This window comes from Ovis aries, chromosome 7 (assembly GCF_016772045.2).
Source record: "Ovis aries strain OAR_USU_Benz2616 breed Rambouillet chromosome 7, ARS-UI_Ramb_v3.0, whole genome shotgun sequence".
In the NCBI taxonomy this organism is placed as follows: Eukaryota; Metazoa; Chordata; class Mammalia; order Artiodactyla; family Bovidae; genus Ovis; species Ovis aries.
In genome coordinates this window covers 53,101,656-53,127,751 of record NC_056060.1, presented here as the reverse complement: position 1 = coordinate 53,127,751, position 26,096 = coordinate 53,101,656, and the positions used below count along the sequence as shown (strand labels likewise).

General features: G+C 35.9%; 2 protein-coding genes across 18 annotated transcripts in view; one reads left to right on the top strand and one right to left on the bottom strand.

Annotated features, from left to right (window-relative positions):
• Positions 1 to 24,914, top strand: PIGB (phosphatidylinositol glycan anchor biosynthesis class B). Of its 3 annotated transcripts, XM_042252436.2 has the most exons (13): positions 32 to 236; positions 627 to 671; positions 2,995 to 3,130; positions 3,541 to 3,658; positions 6,923 to 7,027; positions 8,630 to 8,760; positions 11,489 to 11,629; positions 12,907 to 12,958; positions 17,526 to 17,737; positions 18,643 to 18,707; positions 21,960 to 22,173; positions 24,043 to 24,223; positions 24,540 to 24,914. In XM_042252436.2, exons 3-13 carry the CDS (start codon positions 3,120 to 3,122, stop codon positions 24,675 to 24,677), a joined length of 1,368 nt encoding a protein of 455 aa, XP_042108370.1. In that variant the 5' UTR covers positions 32 to 236; positions 627 to 671; positions 2,995 to 3,119; the 3' UTR covers positions 24,678 to 24,914. The 3 variants fall into 3 exon arrangements, with proteins under 3 accessions (XP_027827612.2, XP_012036884.3, XP_042108370.1); XM_027971811.2 differs by lacking the exon at positions 627 to 671 and having other exon boundaries at positions 1 to 236; XM_012181494.4 differs by lacking the exons at positions 627 to 671; positions 2,995 to 3,130; positions 3,541 to 3,658 and having other exon boundaries at positions 1 to 236.
• The window catches only part of CCPG1 (cell cycle progression 1), a 56,485-nt gene continuing 39,278 nt past the window's right edge, over positions 8,890 to 26,096 (bottom strand). For 4 of the 15 annotated variants that reach the window (XM_042252434.2, XM_060417896.1, XM_060417898.1 and 1 more), the window contains 2 exons: positions 25,587 to 25,684; positions 24,506 to 25,026 (listed from right to left, as the gene is read on the bottom strand). In XM_042252434.2, the coding sequence (XP_042108368.1) occupies positions 25,010 to 25,026; positions 25,587 to 25,684 (115 nt within the window). In that variant the 3' untranslated portion in view covers positions 24,506 to 25,009. Of the gene's footprint in view, positions 17,939 to 24,505; positions 26,009 to 26,096 lie in introns of those variants that run through there. The other 11 variants (XR_009601215.1, XR_009601216.1, XR_009601217.1 and 8 more) reach the window with 3 other exon arrangements.

The window sequence follows — 26,096 nt, the reverse complement described above, 5'->3', positions numbered from 1 at the left end:
AAACTTAGTGGGCGGAAGAGCAACGCGCGCCACTTCAGCCATCCATTGCTGGGGACTTTGGCTGCTGGCAGTACCCAGTGGACCTCAAAGCTGATGCAGAATGGAGCGAGACGACGGCGGAGGCGGCGGCCTCTTTTTCCGCGGTCTCCAGAACCGCTGTCATGAGAAGACGAAGCTGCGAACGAGAAAGTCCACCTTGTATCTCAGCCCGCAGAAGAGCACCGGGCGCTGCGGGGGTGAGTGAGGGGGTGTGGACGCCGAGCTGGGTGGCGGCGGCGGGAAATCGGCGACCCTGAGCGAGGGCTCCATCTACTGGGGGTCGGGAGTTGGGGGTGGGGGTGCCAAGAAATCGCCTTGCCTTGGAGATGGGATTCTGGATCCCCATCTCTTGCAGGGCACTGTATTCTGCATTGTTTTGTGCCAGCTTTCCGCAGCCATGTGAAGTGAATAAGCATGATGTGGCCATCCCAAGTCAGCGAGGGAATGGCCACCCTGACCCAGTGTTCCCAAAGTTTCGTATCTACGGAGGGCTGATTCCTGGAGTGGAACCAGGTCTGACCCCCGCCACATTGCTTTTTCCTGCTGGCCCCTCCACCTTCTCTTTGGTCTCGTTGTCACCCTGACAGGAGAAACATCACCCCAGCAAGTGGGATTCTGATCTGTCGGAGGGGGTATGTAGATAGATTCCTCATTCATTCATTATATATTGCGTGCCTTGTATGTGCCAAAGGCTGTTATTTAAGGGCCAGTTCTGAGTAGTTTCTTCTGCCTGAGGCCACAAAGTAAAGAGGAGAAAAGGAGAGAACAAGGTTTTCGGACAGCAGATACAGTCCAGTAGGGAGGTTTGTTTCTGAAAGATTAAAGTTCAGAAGGGGCACTATGTGGTGTTGAATGCACCAGTTGAGAACATTTAAAATGTGTTCCTGCATTTTTTGACCTAAATCACCGCAGGACCCTCTATGACCCACCTTCTAGTGTAACGGAAATAAAACTAAACCAGGGCCCTAATTAAACGTAAAAGCTTTTGCACTACTAAGAAAACTATAGGCAAGGTGAAAAGACAACACTTAGAATGGGAGAAAATAACAAATGAAACTGACAAAGAATCTTCAAAATATGTAAGTAGCCCATGCAGCTCAATACCAGAAAAACAAACAACCCAATCAAAAAGTGGGCAGAAGACGTGAACAGACATTTCTCCAAAGAAGACATACAGATGGCTAAGAAACACTTGAAAAGATGCAGAACACTGCTCATTAGAGAAATGCAAATCAAAACCACAATGAGGTATCATCTCACACCAGTCAGAATGGGCATCATCAAAAAGTTTACAAACAATAAATGCTGGAGAGGGTGGGAAGAAAAGGGGACCTTCTTACACTGTTGGTGGGAATGCAAACTGATGCCACCACTATGGAGAACAGTATGGAGACTCCTTAAAAAACTAGGGAAAAAACTACCATACAACCCAGAAATCCCACTACTGGGCATATACTCTGAGGAAACTAGAATTGAAAAATACACATTGTCTTGAATTGAAAAAGTACCCCAATGTTCATTGCTGCACTATTTACAATAGCTATTACATGGAAGCAACCTAGTTGTCCATCAGAAAATAGTACACATACACAATGGAATATTACTCAGCTATAAAAAGGAATGTGTGAGTCGGTTCTAATGAGGTGTATGAACATAGAACCTGTCAGAGTGAAGTGTGAAAGACAAATATCATATATTAGTGCATGTATATGTTGACAGCCGATCAATGGAATCTAGAAGGATGGTACCAGTGTGCAGGGAAGCATAGACAGAGACATAAAGAACAGACTTTTTGGACCCAGAGAAGGAGACGGTGGGATGATTTGAGAATAGCATTGAAACATATATATTACCTATGTAAAATAGCCAGTGGAAGTCTGACACGGGGCCCTCAAAGGCAGCACTCTGTAACAACCTGGAGGGATGGGGTGGGGGTGGGGGTTAGGGAGGGAGGGGACACATGTATACCTGTGGCCAGTTCATGTTGATGCATGGCAAAACCATCACAATATTTTAATAACCCTCCAATTGAAAAAAAGGAAATATTCCTGTAGAATAAGGAATGAAAGTACAGGAACCCAGAATGATAGTAAAAGACTCACAGTGGATCAGAGGCAGGCTGCAAACTCAAGTCGTCAGGAGACAGAAGAGGCAAGGCTAAATACAAGTAAAAAGTCAAAAGACCCTATATTTCAGTACCAGCCAGTTGTTTCCCAGTTGAGCTCTATGTTGCCAGATCTTAAGGAGTTTTGATACGCTACAATAGAGATGTTAACATAAAATCTGATTTTTAAATGTTGGCAACTAAATTCACATTTAAAAAATATTTAGTGTATAAGATGTCCATTTGTGATTAAGAGCGGGACTCGAGTCAACATACAGACCTGGTTTTGAATCCTGTTTATTTACAACCTTTCTGACTTAGGAGAAGGCAGTTTAACTCTGAGCCTCAGTTTTCTCATATAAAATAGGGCTAATGATACCTTCCCCATAGCAATGAGGACTAAATGACATAGTGCTTGTAAAGGAATGAATTCAGTGCCTAGCATACAAAAGCATCAATAAGGACTATTTAAAAGTGTACAAAGGACCATTTTATATGCCAGTATATGCACATATGCAAAATGTTGCTTCCTAGGTTAGTAATTTGTTAGCTGGTTTCTTTCATTACATACACATATATTAGCTTAAGGCTTTAGTTAACCCAATCTCTTTTTTAAAATGTATCTTAAATTTTGATTTGTTAAATGAAAAGAGTGGTAATCCCCCACTGATGAGGCTATGGCGCTTTGTCTAACCTTCCACCCAGGTCTGCTTTTGAGTTGTGTGGAGGGGCTGCAATTCACCCCTGTACTTTAACAAGGCCTGAGCAAAGGGCCAACCAGAGCAGATTTTAGTTCTCCAAGTGGAAGTTGCCTGACTCTTGTGCTACAATTACCTGTTTGTTTTTTTCAGATCTTCTTGGTGAAAACATTTATTTGGTCTTGTTTATCATAGCATTACGAATATGTAACTGCTTTTTAGTCCAGACAAGTTTTGTTCCAGATGAATACTGGCAGTCTCTTGAAGTTGCACATCATATGGTTTTCAAATATCCTTTGTAGTTTTCTATTCTTGGACTAGAAATGTGTGTTCATCTCAGAAACTGTCAGCTCTGACATGTTTTCAATCAATTTTCCGTATTTTCTCCAAGTAATTTTAACCTATTAAAGTGTGCCATTATTTTAGGCTAATATTTCTTCTGTACTTTCTTTGGTGTTAATGTACTAAGCCTTTGGCATATATTCCCACAGTGCTGAGTAATGTGGAGCATATAGATGAAGTAAAAAACATTTCTGCTTGAAGAAATTGTTTACTTAGCCAACTACATTTTTATTTCCAATACCCTGTATAAAATACTATGTTTTTATTTAAGCTTCTTTGCCGAAAAATGTTTTATATGTAGAAATGAAAAGAAGTTCTATTTCAACGCTACTTAACATTAGTCCTTAATATTACTAATTATGGTTATTTGACCTGGGAATGGACAGAAAGATTGAGGGGTTATACTTACCCCTTAATCTTTGCAAGCATTTACAAGATTCTGCATCTTTTGGGGAAAGATAGTGTTCATTTGCTGGTAAGTTTAAATAAAAGTAATCAAAAGTCATTAACAGATTTCATCTTTTTAAGGTTAATGTATATTAGTTAGTATCAAATGTTAATGATTATTATTTATGGAAGTTTGTTTTTAAAAGACTACTGTTGCTCAACTCTGTATCTGGGAAGGCCAGGGTTCAAAGACACATGGTGATATGTAAGCGTTCAATATGTGCTAAAAACATTGAGCATTAAAGTGTTCTGCTGTGAGAAATTCTATTAAGATATACAGATGTTCAGAATGACTATATTATATATTATTTGAACTTTAAAAGTAAATTTCCTTCATAAAAGAATCACTTAAGAAAGTGTTCTATCTTATTTTTTTAACTTGTAAACATAAGGCCATGTTATGTGAGTCTATGAAAACTAAATACATATAAACCTACTCAGGATTGAGTATTGAAATTAAAAATTAGGCAAATTAATTTGATAAAAATATATTGATATGTACAGTTATTATGCTGTGTAGTAATTAGCCATCAAGAGTGAGCAGGTTTGTAATCCCTAGATAATGAATTTCTGGGGTCAGTTGCCAGGAAAAGATACAGAAGAAGAACTAATGGTGCAAAAGTATTTCTAACCTCATTATCAACATCCTTTAAGCTTTCATTCAAGTTGGACTCAACAGTTTGGCCCTTCCCCATTTTCTGTTAGGGAAGTGGCCCAGAATTCTTAAGGCAGCCCAAATCCTGAAAGGTTTTTTGAAGCCTGGAAAGACATCGAGGTTGTGGAGTTTTGTTTAGTTTTTCTTTTTTTTTAAGGCTGTATTGTACCCTCCCCTTTACAATGTTACCTAATTACCCATTAGTGAAGAACGAAGACCATATTGGTGAAATTGATGCTTCATTTGAGAATATCACAGGGAAGGAAAATTGAGAGCAGTAGTTGTTTCTCCCATTAACACATGTAGAAGTTAGGAACTGTGAATTGTTTTTTCATCTCTCACGACTACCCACTAGCTTCTAGATATGCAGGATATTCATATTTGCCTAGGCAAATGTATATAATATCCCAGAAAATAGGTTAGATTATGAATGAAGGAGTCTTCAAGATAGAACTTGAACAGAGAACCATTATGATGCTGTCAGTCATCATACTCTCATCTTGATTATTTTAAGATAGATTATATAATTTTGAAACCAGAAGGTATCAGAGAAGTGATGAAGAAAACAGACCAAAGTCACTGCATATTAAAAGCTAAAACCAGATCCTATGTCTACTTATTCACAGTCCAGTGCTCTTTCCAGATAACTTCTCTCTAAACTTCATAAGGTACGTGGACAGAATTAAGGATGGCTTAGAGCTCTGCTGTTCAGTACAGAAGCCACCAGCCACATGTGGCTACTCAAGACTGGAAATGCTAGAAATGTGGCTAGTCCAAATTGAGACGTGCTCTTAGTGTAAAATCCATACCAAATGTCAAAGCACTAGAGCAAGAGAAGGATGTAAAATATTTCTTTTTTACATTGATTAAATGTTGAAATATTTTAGATATGAGTTAAATAAAAGTATTGACGTTCATTTTACCTGTTTTGACATTTTTTACTTTTTGACTACTATAAAATTTAAAATTCAGTATGTGGCTCACATTGTATTTATACTGGAGAGCACTGGCTTGGAATATTGTGAGAAGAGGGATAAGAAGGGAGACCTGTTTGGGGTGGGGGGGGGGCAGTTTTGAACAGTCAGAAGATGGCACACAGACATCCAGCTCCTGGTGTTTCAGGAAAGGAAGGGTCAGGATCTTAAAGAATAGGAATATAGAATGGTAAGCTGCCAACAAAGGCCTAATCTTCAGGGCTCACTCCTGTCACATTCCATTACAACTCCATTTATTTTTGTGTTCAGCTAAAATCTACCTTCTTTTAAATTCAAAACTTTTATATAACACTTCAAAAAGTCCTATTTATCCAGATAAACATCTCCAGTCTTAAAACCTCATAATCACCTTGTAATTTATTAATGTCTAATCTTAAAATGTGGGTCTTGAAACTGAACACAGTATTGAAAGCTAGGGCAAGTAGCTCAGAATACAGTGGCTCATTAAGTTCATAAATAACTATACTTCTTTCAGTGCACAAGAATTCTTTTAGTATTTTAGTGGCTACCTCAACACTCAGCTCATATCAAGTTTGTAGCGAAATTTACTTTCCACGTGTAGTATTTGCAGACCTGGGAAGTGAGGAGGAGGCTGATTATTTTTCAGGGCAAACTAGTACAGAGGTGTCTTTTACTGTATTTTACGGGCACAGTTTAAGTGGAATTATGGAGTACAATGTACCATTATGATTTAAACATACATTTACAGAGTACTGATAAAGGACATAAAGCTGAAGTGTTAGAAACTGCTGACAATGGAAAGTAAAGCAGCTCTAATTATAACATAAAATTAGTGAAGTTTGATGCAATAAAATACAGATGTACATGTAAATTTTTAGAAACACATCTTCTGAACAAACTAAAATTAGTTGTGATCTACCAGCAAGTGTTTAGTTTAACAATAACTGTGACACATTTTAAAACTCAAAGATATTAATGTATAATATAGAATCATTAACTGTAATTGTTATAATACATTTTTTTTATTCTTTAATATCATCTGAAAACCATATTTCTATAATAATAGATTACCCAAAAAAAAGTAACTCACATTATTGATATTGCAGGATAGCAAAGCAATGTAATTTAGTAGCTAAGAGCTTTGGAATCAGGCAGACTTGGGTTTGAATCCTGACCTCCACACTAACTAGCTCTGCAGTTTTTTGGAAATCACTTAACCTCTCTGTCCCTGTTTTCTCATTTATAATCCTGTCTCATAGGATTGATAGAAGGACTGAATGAGCTGATATACATGAAGTACTTAGTATGATACTTAGCCCACAGTATTGTAAATATTTCATTAAAAATTACCTACTGTTATGCTAATGAAAACAACTAAATGTGCTTCTAAAATAGAGCCTTCACACAATGAAATGGGCTGTTGGCTACTTAAAATTAGTAGTATTGTAATACATATATTACAGAGAGCATGGGAAAGATAAAACTACCTTTTGGTATTTCCATGAAAATTAATGTAGTTTTTTGTAGAAAAACAGGTATTTTTGCAGAATAGAACAATGCATCTTTTTTAAAAACTAAGAATGGCTTTCAATCAATGTTGGATAAGCTTGTTGATTTCTTATGGTTTTAAAGTGTGAACTAACCAGATGTTTTTAATATCTTTTTTTTTTAACTAATGAAGATTTGGATTCCTAGACTTGCCCAAGCATTTCTGTCTGCTATAGCAGACTTGAGGCTTTACTCATTAATGAAGCAACTAGAAAATCAGCAAGTAGCACGATGGGTGGTAAGTCTAAAACACGTTAGAAAATCTATTTCCTTCATTCCTGTGAGCATGAAGCACATGAACAGGGCAGTTGACATGACTGACTTCCCAAGGCAGTTTCAGAAGATAACTTGTACAACTTTACAAAGGCGCTTCCATAATTCAGAACAGTAAGATGCAAGTGGACATGCTGTCTCCCTCTGAATGAGCCCTACGTGGCAGAAACCACTGGTATCCTCCAACCCTAGGGAGGCCGAAGCCTAGGACACAGCCTTGGGAAGCACCATGACTCAGGGCTGAGTCCTTGTCTCACTTGCCATAATATTCAGTAGGAACAGTTATAAACTATTGCCTACCACATGGATTACCTCAGCTGTTTACAATCCTTTCACTATTTCTCGAACTACCTGCAACTCAGGCCTGAGAATTCTCTTCTCACTGATGCACTCTATCACTTTTGGCTAGAATAATGGAGAAGGTACAGAAGATTGTCTTTAGTCATTTGATTTACTTCACAGTGAGGAGATTCTCAATCTCCCATTCAAATCCTGAATGGATTTTCCCAGTTAAACTATCCTAAAAAGAGTTATCAATTAAGGATGCTTATATAAGCCAACTTAGAAATCTTATTACCTTTTTTATATTTGTTGGCAAATGTTTCAAATTCCAGATAACCAATTTACCAACGCATTTCTGAAATATAATTTAGTGTTAATTTATTAACATTAACTTATTAATACATTTATGCAGATAGCGTGTTGATTTGCATTAAAGACAGATTACTTTAGCAATCGAGTTCTCCCAGGATTAAGTCAGTCTCTTTAATTTGTGCTTATATGCACTGCCCAAGGCTGAACCTAAAACAGCAAAGACATAATGCCTTTAAAATCCTTCCTCTAAAGTGGCAGCACTATGATCATCTAGTTCAGGAAGAGCCTTTAACTTCCCAAGAAGTTAATTGGGAAAATGCTTTAAAGTCTGTATTGGAAGAGATAGGAAGCTGGTATGACATGTTTTAACATCCCTGAAGCAACTAATAAGTTTCTTTTAAAGGCATTTGTTTTGCAGACTTAATGATGCTTCTGTTTGCATGTTCTACCAAAAAGTAGTTTATTAATTTAGTCAATTTCCAAATTAAAATTTAATGCTTTTTCCTGATAAGTCACTTTGTGTGTCTGTGTGTGTGTGTGTGTGTGTGTGTGTGTGTGTGTGTGTGTGTGTGTTGTCTTCAATTTCCCATCAGGAAATAGGACATTCCAAACCAAGGTCAATAAAAATATCAAGAAAATACTTGTCAGTAATATAAGACAATTTGAGTAATATTGATTATAAAACTCTAGCTATGAATTTGTCTTCTTTAAACTCTGCCGTCAAGGAATCTGTATTTTTTTATATCTTTTATTAGTGTGAAGTGAGATTTAAATCAAAAGAAATGCCACAAAAATGTACCTAACTCTAACAAATATAGATCTGATTATCATAGACATGTATTTGATATAACTTCTTAAAAACGTTTGGCCATGCCCATTTTTAACATTAGACTTGCTTCCTATTTTCCTTAGAAGATAATACTAAGCGTTTCCATTTCCCACTCCATATATATTTGCTTATAATTGTTCTTAGTTTTTTTGCCAGTTATGCTCTTGGTTCACGTGGTATTGCTGTACCAGAACTCTTACAAACACCATGGAAACTGTTCTCACTATAATTGCTCTTTTCTACTATCCTTTGGAAGGCTCAAAGTCTATGAACAGGTGAGTTACAGTACTGTTACAATTATGTACAAAACTCTAAAGCATGGTTTTGAAAAATCTTAAATTATCAATATATTGCAATACCCAGTGGACTCCCCCAATATTCATGAAGGCTATCAGAACCACAAATTCACAGTTGATGTATTTATTACAGCAGTAAAGAGAGATACTCAAACTAGATAACCAAAGAGAGTTCAATAAAAGGACTGTTTACAAAGGTATAAACAATGTTTAGAAAAGCTAATAAGGGGATACCATAGTACCCGAGGGCTAGTCACACGTAAGTTTCTGTTATCCTTTGGCCTCAGGGAGTAAGGAGACGAAACTGTTACTGAAATCCCTAGAACTCTTTTAGAGAGGACCCCAACAAGAGAGGGGTACTGCTGCTGCTGCTAAGTCACTTCAGTCGTGTCCTACTGTGTGTGACCCCATAGTCAGCAGCCCACCAGGCTCCCCTGTCCCTGGGATTCTCCAGGCAAGAACACTGGAGTGGGTTGCCATTTCCTTCTCCAATGCATGAAAGTGAAAAGGAAGTTGCTCAGTCGTGTCCAACTCTTCGCAGCCCCATGGACTGCAGCCTACCAGGCTCCTCTGTCCATGGGATTTTCTAGGCAAGAGTACTGGAGTAGGGTGCCATCGCCTTCTCCGAGAGGTACAGCCAGCCTTTATTCATAGCAAGGAAAGAGCAGGGTGAATAACATACACTGACTCTTCTGCCTTCCAGTTAACCAACGCTAATGAGAAGCCAAAGAGCAAGACAGCCCACTGATAACAGTCCAATAGGTCACCCTCCCTACACCCTGGGCAGGTGAAGAATAGAGTAGATCCTGGATGGCAAATAGAAAATACATGGACGTGGTTTGGGTTTATATAAATTGGTATAAAATACTAAGAAAAGGGAACATCAGAATAGGGTTTCACTGTATTCTGGGCAGCTTGTCTGGAGGAGCTAATGTGTGGTAGGATGTGTGGGAGGAGAGAGGAATGAGGCTAGCATGGCACTTACAAAATTCAGATTTTATAAGTAGCAGGGTAGCTTTGGGAAGCATGACACAATTAAACCTGATTTAGGAATAATTCTCTCCTAGTAGCAGTACTGAGGATATACTAAAAGGGAGAAAGCTAGAAAATCTGGGAATCTAGTTAAGAAGCTAGTATCCATTCTTCCTTATATACAAGGTTGTTGAGGATCAAACCAAATAAGATCATTTCTGCATTAAGACTCTTGACTGCTAGAATAGCCATTCACTTATGTTACCTATAGATGAGGATGTCTAAACATTGATTTCGAGAATAGAGCCACTCAAGAATTAAATGAGAATCTATAGACAGTGTGGCCTATTACACAGTTGAGTAAGTATTGATGGTGACAATGATATTAAGAAATATTTCTGCAAAATTAGAAATAATGACTATGAAAAGATTCCAAACAAGTGACACAACTATGAGAAGATTTTAGACAAGTGAGAGGACTTGATGTAAAATCATGGCAATGGGAAGGAAAGCTGATGTGTGGGATGAAAAGTTGGGATTTAAAGTGACTCCAAATTTTAAGACTGAGAAAATGAGTGATACTGTTTAATACTAGACACTAAACAGGTTTGTGAGAAAGTTGTGGGGCTTATTTCGTATACTTTGATTTTAAATTCCAGTAAGTTATGTAGAAATATTCAGAAAGGAGTAAGAAATCCAAGTTGGAAAATTTGGAGTGAGGTTAGGTAGGACTCAATGCAATTAGGCTGACTACAAGTTCAGACTAAGCCAGGGGTGTTCTAATTCACGTGCTCAGTGTTTGTTTTGTTCTTTATGTTAACTACTTGGCAAAATTTTTAAATTGGGAGATCTTACCTAAAATCTTGATTTCTAGTTTCTCTTGAAAAAATGTAAGGCCTGGCAACATTCTGGGCCAAGATCCCTTCATGACGCTATTGGAGGTCCCATGCAAATTTTTATTACTTACCTGGTCTCCATAAGAATTTGAACTTGAAATCCCTATTCTTACATCTTCACCAACATTGGAAATTTCTTTATAGTTACTTATTAGTTAATAGGTATATCGTAGCACTATAAAGTTGTTTTATTTTGCCACTGTCTGTTGTCTTGATGATTATTAGGTGCTCTCCTTCAACTATTTATTGAGAGAGGTCCTAATAGTTGTTAACCCACATTTCTATCCATGATCATATAGGTTTTTACAGCAAGCTTTTTTAAAATCAGGTGTATATCTATATATGTATATATAGATATATGTATCTTTCAGATGGGCAAAACTACAAGCCTGCTTTCTGAACAAAACCATATGTGCCCAGAAGCCCATCATTACCTAAATAATCCCAGTGTTTTTCTTTAAGAGCTTTTTTCCCCCCTTAGAAAATGTGTGACTGTCTTTTATCTTGGTAGGAGACACTTCCACCAGAAAAGGATTTGACAGAATTTTATGGTTAAAAGTTGATATACCTCTCAGTAAATAAAACTAACATTAAGATTAGAATAACTTCTTACTGGGAAATACTAGAATATTAAGTAAAGCTGGAAAAGACCTTACGTATTACCTCTTTTTTATGGATGAGAAAAATTAACCAGAAAGTTTAGGTAACTTCCCCATGTTCAGATAGCTATTTATACCAAAAAGAAAATGCTCTAATTTAAAAAAAAGGTAATACCATGGAGTAAATAGATAACCTCTGAACTCATTTCCACGTTGTCAATACCTTTTCCTTGTGTATAGTGTGAAGTACTCATCCCTGGTGGCACTTGCCTTCATAATCCGTCCCACAGCTATTATTCCATGGATACCTTTGCTGTTCAGACATTTCTGGCAAGAACAGAGAAAGCTTGATCTTATTCTACATCAGTTTTTACCTGTAGGGTAAGTATAGCTACAATCCATCATATTAATTTTAATAAAGATTATGAACAAGATCTTACGTCTTTTTAGTCAGGTGTATCTTCTAATATCACTGAGAATGATCAGACTAAGGAAACATAGTATTTCCAATTTTATATTTTTAGTTGTGATTCTGAGTATTTTAAGTTGCTTAAATGAGGATCCTGGGAGTTTTTCTAAATTAGAACTTTCCTATGCTTTATTTCTTAAATATTTTTCAAATATATTTTAAGGATACTTGATTCCTTCACATTTGTATGGGGTTTTATAATAAACATATAATATATATTCACATATTACCTGATTTTCACAATTCTCGGATCTAGGCAATGTAGATGTGTTTTTACTTGGTGACACAGAAAATGGAGGGCTTAATGAAATTAAATTAGCCAGTGTCACTGGGTTGCTGTGATGAAAATGGGATTGAAACCCACGTTCTCTGACTATATTTTGAGCTCCTAGAATCAGAATTATACCAGGTACCTAGTGGAATATACAAAATAATTATTCATTGAAGGAATGAATGTACTTTGACTCTTAAAACAGTGATCTTTTTAATATATTAGTATTTACTTTGTACAGGCTATTTTTGGTAGCTATTATAAAAGGACAAAATCGCATGGTGGCTAAGTTGCCACTACTGTCATTTCTCAAATTTATTAAGAGTTTTGATTGTAAAGCATTCACTCAGCAAATATTTAATCCTAATGTGTTCTAGGTGCTGTTCCACATGCTAGAGATACAGCAGTTTAACAAACAAAGTCCATTCCTTCATGAATTATACATTCCAGTTCAGGGAGACAGCTGAAAACTATGATTAATTTATGTTTGAGAAACTTGAGAGGTGACAATGCATGTTGGAGGGAAAAATCATGAGAGCCTTCAGCTGAAACTACAGACCCAGTCAATATCCTAACAAGTTATGAGATCTTGAGTCATAGATACCCAGCTAAGCTGTGCCTAGATTCTTGACCCACAGATGCAGTGATAATAAATGTTCACAGTTTTACGTTGCCAAAACATTTGGCGGTAATTCATTATGCAGCAATAGGTAATACAGAATTTATTACTTTTAAAAAGTTTAAATACAGCTTTTCTCAATGAAATGTCTTTCAAAACGTGTAAATCCATATTCAGCTGGGGAAACTTTTGAAGCATTTTTAAAGTGGCTTTTGATGCTATATGCCACTAAGTCATATGCCATTGCTGGATTTTCAGTAGGTTTAAAATGTTAGTCACCATTCTATTTTGTTTTTCAGATTTGTCACTTTGAGTTTGTCTCTGATAATTGATCGTATTTTTTTTGGTCAAGTAAGTAAAAATAACTTTTTTTTAAGTTACTGTAATATAGTCATTTATTACACTAAAAACTCAGCTTTACTTTTTTAATCCATGAGTATCTGGAAACATAGGCAAACCATTTTTTTAATGATATGGGATATATTAGGAAAAAGCTGGTAGCATATGCCTTTGGTTCACTTTGCTGTACTTTTCCATATAACAGAATTGTGTATTATTTGAAGTTCTAAGAGTCCATTTAAAGTACTGTTGTCAGGTTTGTAACAATAGAGGTTAACTTTTAAATGACTTTAGTTAACCTCAATTATTCAGAATTCATATTAACCAGAATATTCTTTAAGCATCTGGTTTAATCTTATTGGTAATAGATTTAATATTGGTAATATAGGTTTAATCTAATTGGTCATAGCCTCTGGTGGTTTTTTAGTTCCCTGTTTTTTTAAGTCACTTATAGGTTCTGGAATCAGATGCTACTGTCTGAAGCCTAGTGTATTAAGATGTAAGATGTTGGACCAGTTATTCTTACCAGTTTCCTTATCTGGAAATAATTGTGGTACTTGTCTCTTAAGGTTGGAGGATTAAATGAGATAATACATGTAAACTGCTTACAACATTGCATGGCAAATGTGAGCACTTAATGTTAGCTGCTATTGTTATTACCTACTTTATGCTGTAATTCAAAGTGCAGTGTTTTCAGAGCTTTATCTTAATAGGTAATATGTGATGCCATAAGGTGGTACTACAGTAAAATTTTTAACATGGGTACCAAACACATATAAAAATTATTTTCATTGATTCTTTATGTCTACATGCTATACTGTCAAAATGGGCATAAACAATTATACTCTTGAATCTCAAAAACCTAGTGTCTTACAAAGAACACATTAATACATATAAAAAGTTAATAAATGATTTCACTGTTATTATAAATGACAATGAGAAGAGAACCATACACAATCAATGGGATGCAGCAGAAGCAGTTCTTAGACAGACGTTCATAGTGATACAGGCTTTCCTCAAAAACAAGACAAATCTAACATGAACAACCTAGACTTACCACTTAGAAGAGTTAGAAAAAGAAAACCAGAACCAGAAGTCAGCAGAAGGAAGGAAATAATAAAGATTAGAGAGAAAATTAAGAGATGAAAAAAATCAGTAAAACCAAGAGCTGGTTCTCTGAAAGGGTAATAAACAAGATTGACAAACCTCTGGCCAGGCTCACCAAGAAGAAAAGAGAGAGGACCCAAATAAATTAAGAAATGAAAAAGCAAATGTTAACAACTGATACTGCATAAATACAAAGCAACATAATAATATGAACAACTATATGCCAACAAATCTGACAACCTAGAAGAAACAGACAAATTTCTAGAAACATTCAGTCCACCAAAACTGAATCAAGAACAAATTGATTCACCACTTCTTGAATTGTGCTCTTTCAATCACTAGAGGAGAAATAGAATCTGTAATTTTAAAAACTTGCTACAAACAAAAGTCCAGGACCAGATGGCTTCACAGGCAAATTCTACCAGACATGTGAAGAAGACCTTATACTGATCAGGATCATTCCCAAAGACATTCTATGAAGCAAAACTAGACAAAGATATCACCAAAAAAGAAAATTACAGGCCAATGCTTTTTGATGAATATTGATGCAAAAATTCTCAAAATATTAGCAAACCAAATCCAAAAACACATAGGAAAGATTGTATATCACAACCAAGTGGGATTCATCCCAGGTTCACAAGGATGGTTCAACATAGGCAAATCAATGTGATACAACACATAAGCAGAAGACAGAAGCCACATGATCATCTCACTAGATGCAGAAAAAGCATTGCCATAACTCAACATTCATGATTAAAAAAAAAAAAAAACTCTTGCCAAAGTAGGTATAAAAGGAACATATCTCAACATAATAAAAGCTATTTAAGACCAACCCATGGTCTTCCCAAGTGGCTCAATGGTAAAGAATATGACTGCCAATGCAGGAGACACGAGAGGCGTGGGTTCAATACCTGGGTTGGGAAGATCCCCTTGGAGGAAGAAATGGCCACTCACTCCAGTATTCCTGCCTGGGGAGAATCCCATGGGTCAAGGAGCATGGCAGGCTACAGCCCATGGGGTTGCAGAGTCAGACATGACTTGAGCAACTGAGCACACACGCATGACAAACCCATAACCAATATAATACTCAATGGTGAAAAGCTGGAAGCCTTGCCACTAAAGTCTGGAAGAAGATAACGATGCCCACTCTCACCTCTTCTATTCAACATAGTACTGGAAGTCCTAGCCACAGCAGTCAGATAAGAAAAGAAATAAAAGGTATCCAAATTGGAAAGGAAGAGGCGAAACTGTCATTATAGCAGATAACATGATACCATCTTCAGAAAACTCTGAAGACTCCACACATAAACTACTAGAACTGATAAATGAAATCAGCAAGGTAGCAGCATACAAAATTAACATACATGAATCCTTTGCATTTCTTTACACGAACAATGGAATATCAGAAAGGGAATGTAAAAAAAAAAAAAAAGTACCTTTCAAAATCACACCACTCAAAATAAAATACTTAGGAATAAACCTGACCAAGGAGGTGACAGGCTTATATACTGAGAACTATTAAATATTAATAAAGGAAACTTAAGATGATTCAAAGAAATAGAAAAGATATCCCATGCACTTGCATTGAAAGAATTTATATTGTTAAGATGGCCATACTACCCAGAGAATCTACAGATTTAATGTGACTGCACCTATCAAATTACTCATGACATTTTTCACAGAACTAGAACAATTCTAAACTTTATATGGAACCATAAGAGACCCTGAATTGCTAAAGCAATCCTTCAGAAAAAGAACAAAGTAGGAGGCATAACCCTCCCAGACTTCAGACAGTACTACAAAGTTACAGTAACAAAGCAGCATGGTACGGGCACAAAAATGGATATATGGATCAATGGAACTGAATAGAGAGCCCAGAAATAAACCCACACACCTACAGTCAATTAATCTTTGAAAAAGGAAGTAATAATATACAATGGAAAAAAGACAGGCTCTTAAGCAACTGGTAATAGGAAAGTTGGACAATTACCTGTAAATTGATGAAGTTAGAATACACTGTCTCACCATACGCAAAAATAAACTCAAAATGGCGGCTTAAACATAAGACATGACACCATTAAACTCCCTAGAAGAGATCATAAGCAAAATATTCTTTGATATAAATCATGCAAATGTTTTCTTAGGTCAGTATCCCAAGGCAACAGAAATAAAAACAAATATAAACAAATGGGGATGGGGAACACATGTACACCCACAGCTGATTCATGTCAATGTATGGCAAAAACCACTACAATACTGTAATTAGCCTCCAATTAAAATAATTAAAATTTTTTAAAAAGAAAAATATCCCCAAAAATATAAGCAAATGGAACCTAATCAAACTTATAGATTTTGCACAGCAAAAGAAAACATAAAAAAGAAACAAAAAGACACCTTAAAGAACCAGAGAAAATGTTTGCAAATGATATAACCAACAAGGGCTTAATTTCCAGAATATGCCAACAGTTCATATAACTCAACAACAGAAAAAACAACAACCCAACCGAAAAATGGGCAGAAAACCTAAACAGACATTTCTCCAAAGAAGAAATACAATGGCCAATAGGTACATGAGAAGATGTTCATCGTCACTATTAGAAAAACACAAATCAAAACTACAATGAGGTACCAGCTCACACTGGTCAGAATGGCCATCGTTAAAAACTACAGTTAACAAATGCTTTAGAGAATATGGAGAAAAAGGAACCCTCTTATACCTTTGGTGGGAATGTAAGCTTATGGTACAGCCACTATGGAAAACAGTATGAAGGTTCCTCAGAAAATGAAAAACAGAATTACCATGTGATCCAGCAATTCCACTCCTGGGATTTTTTCCACATATCAGACAAAACTTAAATCTAAAAAGATCCTGGCACCATTATGTTCATAGCAGCATTATTCACAATAGCCAAAACATGGAAACAATGTAAATATCCACTGACAGATATATGGATAAACATACAATGGAATACTACTCAGCCATAAAAAAGACTGCTGAAATAATGCCATGTGCAGCAACATGGATGCAACTGGAGACGATCATACTAAATGAAGTCAGTCAGAGAAAGACAAATACCATATCATTTATATGTGGAATCTATAAAACAGGACACAGATGAACCTATCTGTGAAACAGAAACAGACTCAGGGATATGAGAACAGACTGTGGTTGCCAAGGGGAAGGGGGTGGAGGGAGGGTTGGATTGGGAGTTTACGATTAGTAGATGCAAATTATTATATGGATAATGGATAAACAAGATTATATTTTATAGCACAGGGAACTGTATTCAGTATACTATTATAAATCGTAACTGTATAAAAAAGTATTGCATATTCAAAATTAGCAAGGTAAACTACCTAGTGTTCACACTTCATTCTGATTTAATTTCATGATTATGCCAAATTCCCCAGGGCCAAAAATCCATACTTGGCATTAACACATTTCTATTTCTTTTTCCTTCAACTATCCCAGTGGACTCTGGTTCAATACAATTTTTTGAAATTCAATGTGCTGCAGGATTTGGGATCATTTTATGGTTCTCATCCATGGCACTGGTACTTCAGTCAAGGATTTCCAGCTGTCCTGGGTACTCACTTACCCTTCTTTATTCATGGCTGCTTTCTAGCCCCAAAGAGGTACAGGATATTTTTGGTAACTGTGCTATGGACACTGCTAGTTTATAGGTAAGATTTTATTTGTTCAAATAGTTCATTTTTTAAATGTTACCAAGAAATTAAATAAATTCTTTGAAAGGTAAACTATTTATCTCTTGCAGGTTCATTAATACTTATGATTTGTTAGTGGGGATTATTTAGCAGATTGAAAATGCAGTGAGTATGCTGGTACTTGGGGCTTCCCTGGTGGCTCAGTGGTGAAGAATCCACCTGTAACACAAAGAGACGTGGGTCAATCCCTGGGTCGGGAAGATCCCTTGGAGAAAGAAATGGCAACCCACTCCAGTGTTCTTGCCTGGGAAATCCCATGGACAGAGGAGCCTGGTGGGTTACAATTCATAGGGTTGGAAAGAGTCGGACACGACTTAGCATTTAAATAACAACAAACAAATGCTGATGCTCAGACCAACTGAATACTTTCTCCAGATCTTCCCAACCCAGGGTTCAAACCCGAGTCTCCTACATTGCAGGCAGATTCTTTACAGTCTGAGCCACCAGGGAAGCCCTTCTGATAGTTTGCTTAGTAATATTATATTTAATTTTAAGAGGTTGAAAATTTTATTTGCTTCTAAAAAACAGAAACCACAATTTTAAGTACTGTATTTCTAAACAAAAATGTATGCATTTCTATTTTAAATTTGAGTAATATTACTTGGGTTGGTAACAGAAATCCCTTGTTTTAGAATGCAGTTGTACTTTAGAATTTCACATTGACATCAACTGTTGGCATTACTTTTAACACATCATCATCACCATATAACTAAAAAATAGACTGATTCCTGAAGCATGAAATTCAGTCTCATAATTACAAAAACAGATCATGTTAATTATATTCATTTTATATACACTAATTTCTTAAACCATCATTTAATATGAGAAAATAATATTTTCTTTGAATATCTTTTTTATTATAGCATGTTGAGCCACAAAGAATTCAGGTTTATCTATCCAGTTTTACCATTTTGTATGGTGTTCTGTGGTAAGTATTTTTGTAAAATAGAGAAAAAAAATAAAGAAACCAAGGACAATCAATGTTTATTAAACTCTAAAGTATTACTTTCTACTAGGCTAAGTTAGGATTGCTCCTTAATTACAAATTGATTACTGCAGCTTTCCCTTTCTGCAGCCAAAATATCCTTTTTCTTCCCTAAATGTCCTTTTTCCTGTGTCCTGTAAAGTGAGATAAAAATATAAGGATCCAGCATCTATAGCACCTTTTGATGGTGGTGTTTCTGGCTGTTAGAAATCTTTCACTAAAAAGTAATATGTCTATTTCAGAGTAGCTAATTTAAATTTATGGTTAAACTACAAGTTCTACATTCCACAAATGGAAAATTAATGTTGAAACTAGTTTTTAATGCTTTATATACATTTATCCCTTCAAGACTCAGTCCTAACGCATATGCAGTTTTTAACATGATTCACAAACTCTGGTTTCATTTGCCACCTTTCTATGTATCTCCACTAGGTCTTTGCAGTAAGTTTTTTACATGTGACTTCTAAAGTTTTATATTACTAAGCTCTGGAAAATATGAATTTTTATGTTGGTTTGGAAAATTTATGAATTGAAACTTTATTAACTTAAAATTTAATTCAGAATGATTTGTTGGCTTGCTTCAAATATTAATCACTAAAAAAAGAAAAATCACTGGGCTATGGACGGAAGAAATGACAATCAAACTGGACCTGGAGGCTCAGAAAAATGAGGGCATTAATGGTATCAAACTTTTTATTTAAAAAACAAACAAAAACCCTCCAAATTCATTGAATTAAGCAGCCTTCTTTGGTCAAGTATAAATACCATCTCCCACATCTCAGCTGTATGTACTCTGTTTAGACACAAACACATATTATCTATATATTTGAAATATCTAAAGTACTGAAATGAAAGTTAGTGTCATATAGTATCTTTATATAGTCTTACTTCATCTACAGATGCAGACACAAAAATATAAGCGTCTAAGAGCTATTTGACAAGTCTTTAGAATAGTGGGACCATTTAACAGAACAATTCTGTTCATAAATTACTATTCAGATTTAGTTTTTTCAACAACCACTTGAGTTAGCTATAATTGTTTACTTTTCACCCAGGTGAACACTGCCAGATACTACTGGAGAACAAATATTTCTGTGCACATTTTGTTTAGTTCCGTTAATTTAGGAACTTGGTTACATTCCATTTTTATGTTTTTTGACACCTTTCTATTTCTCTGCTCTGTGTCTTTACAGACTGTTTTAAAGACTGAGTTATCTAAATCCTCATTCCCTTTCCAAGACAGTGAATCTTTAAGTGGGAGGGTCTTGGTAACCTGTTTCCAGTCCCAAACACTGAGATAAATTGCTCGTGTGGGTTGTAGAAAGAATCTGCCTTTCTTCCATCTCATGTCCATTCAGAAAGATCCTTCAAGGACAGAGACCTAGAGAAACCCCTGATCTTCTCACAGGATGTGAGCTTCTCCCTCAGACATGTGTACCTACGGTTCCTGAGTGAACCAAAAATTCTGATTCCTTGGAGACTTGTACTTCCACTAAGAATAAGAACGGTTATGCCAAGTTCCAACAACAAGACCAGTTAAGTAGTGAGTTCACCTAGACCAGTCTGGATGTTCAGGAGTGACGTCAGACAACAATCTCTTTGGAGTTCCAGATGTTTTAAATGGCACTGTTTTCTGGCCCAATTTTCTTTTCTAGCCACTTGAAATCTTGAGTTATATTGTACCTCAAATCTGTTTTTACTCTATTCTTATGTGACCTGATTTTATATAAACATGACAATTCTATTGGCGATAGCAGTTTAACAAGTCACCTCAACACTTAGTAGCTTACAATTATTTACAAATTGACAGCTCAGGTGGGTAGTTCTCCAATGAGCTCACTTATGCAAATATAATCAGCTGTGGAAGGGGTAGGCAGCTATGCTAAACTAGGCTGGGCTGTCACATACTTGGGATTCAGCTGGCTATTGGTCAGGGTACCTCAGCTCTTTTGTGGGCTATCATTCTCTAGCAGGCTATCTGGTGCTGAACAAGCTGGGTGTAAGCAGGGATCCAAGGGAGGCCCAAGCATGGAACCAGCACACTGCCACTTCTACCATTCTTTTAGTCAAACCAAGTCACAAAGCCAAGCTAGATTAAGACATGACAGACTTCAGGCTAGTGGGGGGACAGGACACAGGAAGAGAAATAACTACAGCTGTTTTTTTCAATCTACAGTAACTTGTCTTGCCTAATTTGAACTTTCCCCAATCCTAGCCAAAACACCTTAATTCTAGATCAGAATGTTGGCTTTGATCCTTAGTGAACTGTGTAACTTTGTACCTATTTCCTTACCTGTAAAATAAAGGTGTCACTAGTCTAATAACGCTGAAATTCTTAGACTGAACTTGTGTCATTTGAGCTGTTTCCAGTTCTGGGTTGGGTTTCTGCTTCATCTGTTTTTACTACAGTGGCCGTTGCAGACCTGCTTGTCTCTGATTAGGCCATCCATATGCTAATCTTTTTAGCAAAACCACACTTGTGCTGTTTCAAAAGTCAGATAACCAGTGTTACAGAACTGGTTCGCATCCCCTCCCTCCCATTACCATGCTCAGAGGCATCACTTATATCCTCTTAATTGTTCAGCATCTCCAAACTGCCCAACACAATAGTGAAAGAAAAAAACAAATAAACACAAATCTACTTCCAGAAAGAGATCCATGCCAACACTCACAAACTGACCACTGAAAATCTCCTAGGAGCCTAGTGGTCTATTTTTCTAAGAATAATACATAGTTACATTTCCTCCAGAATTACTCAGACTTGTAGGTACACAATCTGTCACTAGTGCTTGGGAGATTAAAGCAATAAGTAAATGGAATAAAAGCAAGTTCTATATACTGATCAATTATGTAACAGGACTGGCGCTGTACATACATTTTTCCCTGATATTTGAAAAAGGTACTGTTGCGGATGGGGAAACTAATGCCAAAGCTAGAATTCAAACCTGGACTCCCTGTTGGTCAATTCCTTTTTCTAGAAAAAGGTCAAGACCCAGATGATACTGAACAATGACAGTGAATAGTCAAGGAAATTACAAACATGACCCAATGCTTATTTCATGTTTTTCCATGACAGCATTTCAGCTTGTACTACACTTCCATTAAAGACTATAAATATATTTGCAATTAATATTCACTTAGCTATAAGAAAAAAAATCACCAGTGTTACCATTCAATGTGTCTATCTTTATATAGGATACTCGCTAAACAACTTGAAAACGTGGAAGAAACCAGCTCTGAGTTTTCTGTTTTTATCAAATATGCTCCTTGCCCTCTATACTGGTTTAGTTCATCAACGAGGTACTCTTGATGTCATGACTAATATTCAAGAACTCTCTTACAACAATACAAATGTATCTTCAGCTTCAGTACTTATGATGATGCCTTGTCATTCTACCCCTTATTACAGGTAATAAAAGTTGTTCACTAAATGCTATGACTATAAAAACTACTTTAAAACTCCTTTCGAATTCCTGAATTTAAATTAATTGGTCAAATGATTATAAGGCATTTGAAACTCCTGTTTATGTCAATGAAAATCATATACCACTTTTAAATATACTTTAATATTCAAAACAACTTACATTTAAATACTCTGATCAAATAACTATACAGTATTTTATACTACCTTTAAAAGGTACTCTTAGTAAAAAAAAAAAAAAATTCAGGTATCATTGATCTTAATATAAATCTTTGTGATACATCTTATATTTACATAATTTGTAAATGATCTCAGAACACGGATTCAAGTCCATATTTACTGATGGGGACTGTTGTCCTGGTCTTAAACCAGTGTTTTTACTTTCTTTAGATATCAGCTGTCTTGCCTGTAAAAGTTAGGGAATTCAATTAGATGATATTCTAATGCTTGGATTAAGTGTGTCTGGGAAATAACAGTGAAAGTGCCTTAATTATGCAGGGCTTTTGAAAATACATCATGGACACTAAGCTTGTATTTCAGGGAGCTATATACACCAATTGCCTAATAAGGATAAAAGGACAAAGAAAACAGCTTTCCTTTAGAAAATTCTTTACGTATCTAGAGTTAATCTGAAGTTAATTTTCCATGTGCACATTCAGTCAGTATCAAAGTTGGTATCATTTTACAGTAATTGAACACTTTTGGAATACTCTGCTTAACTGAATCATTAATGCCAATCATTAATAGGCTATTTGGAAAACTGGGATTGTCCAGCAAAAGCCAGTTAGATGGATGCAAGACCTCAAACACCCCTTTAACTTGAAGATCCCATTCTATGTAAAAAAGACCAGAGCTGAGAGAGGGATATTCACTCTCCCTATATTCTCAGTAGTGGTAACTTCAGAGAACAGGAATCCTAGAGGTACTATGATGCTTTCCGATACATGGTTGTAGTGACTGATATCTTAGGCTTTGCATAGTTCAGCTAGTTCTCAATCTTAGGTTTCCAACAATGCACAATGGAGCGTGCGTGCACACACACACACACACAAGTATGACACCTACCTCTGAAATATAAGGCTGTCAGCCTTTTCTCAGTTGTTTCTGCTTTCCCCTTGAAGCAAGACCTTCATCTTCAAAATTGTGAAAGTCATGAAGTATTAAGATCCTGTGTAAATTTACTTTGTACACATTTCATAGAAAAAAAATAAACCTCTATCAAATTTTTATTTAATTTTTCTGAGGCAAAGTTGTAAACATGGCTTTTTGCATGTCCCAAGTAACTGCTTAATCCACCTTTTCTACATACACTCTAATCTCCCAATGCCTCAGTAAAACCATTACTTATTTGGATTTTGATCCGTGAACCCATGTTGTTCTTTTTACTAAATCATACTTATATAAATATTTAAGAACAACAGAAGAAATAGGAAAAACTTGTCCCTTAAGAATTCAGAGCAGAAAGAGGAAAAGAACGAAGAATCCTTTATCCTTTCAGGTTCATGACCATTTTCTACTTTGCCAGATATTACTCTCTTATTAACAAGTAACATACCTGGTCCCAAAGCCCCTATGCCTGAAACACTCCCACAAGCTGCGGACTGACTTCCCACCTTCACATGGAGTTTCACTCTTTACTTTGGACTTGAGGTTATGCTACCTACACTGTATAAGAATCTTAGTCTCCGTTTTTTTGAGAAAACTGCATTAAAGATGTGCCTCTTCACCTTAAGTGAAACCCAGTTTAGATTCAGATTTCACATTTTATGTGAACATGATGTATCTTAAGTATAATTTGAAAACTGTCACAATTTTTTTTAATTTCTTGTAACTATAATGATAACTTTCTTTTTATAGCCATGTCCACTACCCGCTTCCAATGAGATTTCTCCAGTGTCCCCCAGACCTGACTGGAAAAACTGATTATCTAGTTGAAGCAGATATGTTTTATCTAAATCCCTTAAAGTGGTTGTATATGGAGTTTCAAAATGATTCACCACTGCCTACTCACTTGATCATCTTCAGCGTCTTGGAGGAGGTAAGGGAATATCAAAAAAGGTATAACTTGGTATTTTTATTTTACCTCAGGTTTAGCAAACACTCAGATAACAATATCACTTTTTTTAATGGTCCCTTTCAACACATATTTTATTAACTGGTCTTTTCCCTGGTCAAAATCAGCCCTAGTTCTATAGAACTATCAAGGAATATGTGTAACTTACCATGAGTTATTTTATTGTGAAATTTTATTAAGAAAAAAGCTGCAGAAGAACAAATAGGTCATTCTTAACTTAATGAAAAGTACTCAACAAAAGGTGGCTTTTATTTGCTTAAAAACATTTATTTACTTCTAGGAAATAAGTCCTTTCCTAATTTCAAACAACTATGAGAGAACTGCTGTTTTCTTCCACACTCACTTTCCGGAGAGTCGAACGGGAAGTCACGTATACGTCTATGAACGGAAGTTAAAAGGGAAACTCAACCAAAGATGAAATTCTGAACTATGTTTAGATCTTTCTCAGAGAAAAAGAGATTGCTGAGCAGAAATATTCAGATGTTGCTGAAAGATGCTTCTAAATACTGGGTAAAACTCATGGAACTAGCAAAAACCACTATGAACTGCTTTACCAAATAGCACTACTGAGGAAATGTATGGGGGAAAAATCACAATATAAAATCATATATTAATGCAATGCCAGATTTTAAATAAAGACCTTTAGTTTTCCTCATGGTGTAGTTTTATTGTTTCTTCCACAGTATTCAGATGTGCAAGAAATTTCACAAGAGAACAAGTCAGCAAGTTCATAAGAAGGCAGCAAATTCTTCACAAATCAACGGGCTCTTGAACCCACAAAAAGACAAGAAGCAAGTGTAAGGTTATAAAATGTTAAAGATGAAATTCCATCACAATGTACTTTTTTTCCAAGCTCTACTCGAAATTTAACACAAATATCAGTGTTAATTACACTTTGTCATGTATGATTTGAACTTGCTTTAAGCTCATACACTGAAAGGAAGTCTCATTTCATGCACAAAATGTGTTGCATGCTTGGCTTCCTTAATAAAACTACAGTTGAACATTTCCAGTGCCAAAAAAAAAAAATTCAGCAAAGCTAAACTACAGGAAAATGCAAGTTAGTAAGCTTTTGCTTGATACTTCTGAGTAATAATATAAAATCATCAAACTATACTTAGAAATGATAAAAAGACATTGTTATCTTGATAATTTCATCTTAGTTTCAACACCAAACAGTAAAGAAAGCATCCAAGTTTCTGTTACAGTTTTCTAATTTAACTTAGTTGTGATGGTCAATATTTAGGATCAAAAGGTAACTGCCCCAATTCTATTTCAAGGTTTGCCATGTGTCTTCCATTAGTGCGACCATATTTATGCCATTTACCTTCCCTTTTATAAGGTTGTGGCTGAGGGTGCTTCTGCTCTTGTTTTCGATGCCTGGAGCTTTCAATATTTACCATACGTTGCTTTTTATCTGGTCGACTGAAAGCAGTAAACACATTTTTCATCCAGGTTAGAGTTAAATTTATTTAAACAGGAAACAATTTTAATGTTTTTTTCTCCATTAATCTATTATTTGAACACTGAAAAAGGATAGTAAATGAATCTGAAGTATATAATCCTTAGTATAACCATATGAAAAAGATTTCAGTGAGTTTCTACTTTTATCCTACAGAAAGAAAAAATGGACAAACATAACTGCTGGCAAAGAGGGGAAACACTCAAAAGATAAATAGAAATGTGACAATAAAATAATGAGATGTGTTTCCATTATTTTTTCTCCTTTCCTATTAAAGTTAATTCCCCCTCCCCAAGTGGCTTCCTCTCAGCACGGATACATACACATCTCCTACAGAGTTCCTCCCTAACTATCTCTCTCCCTCTTTTTTCTGCA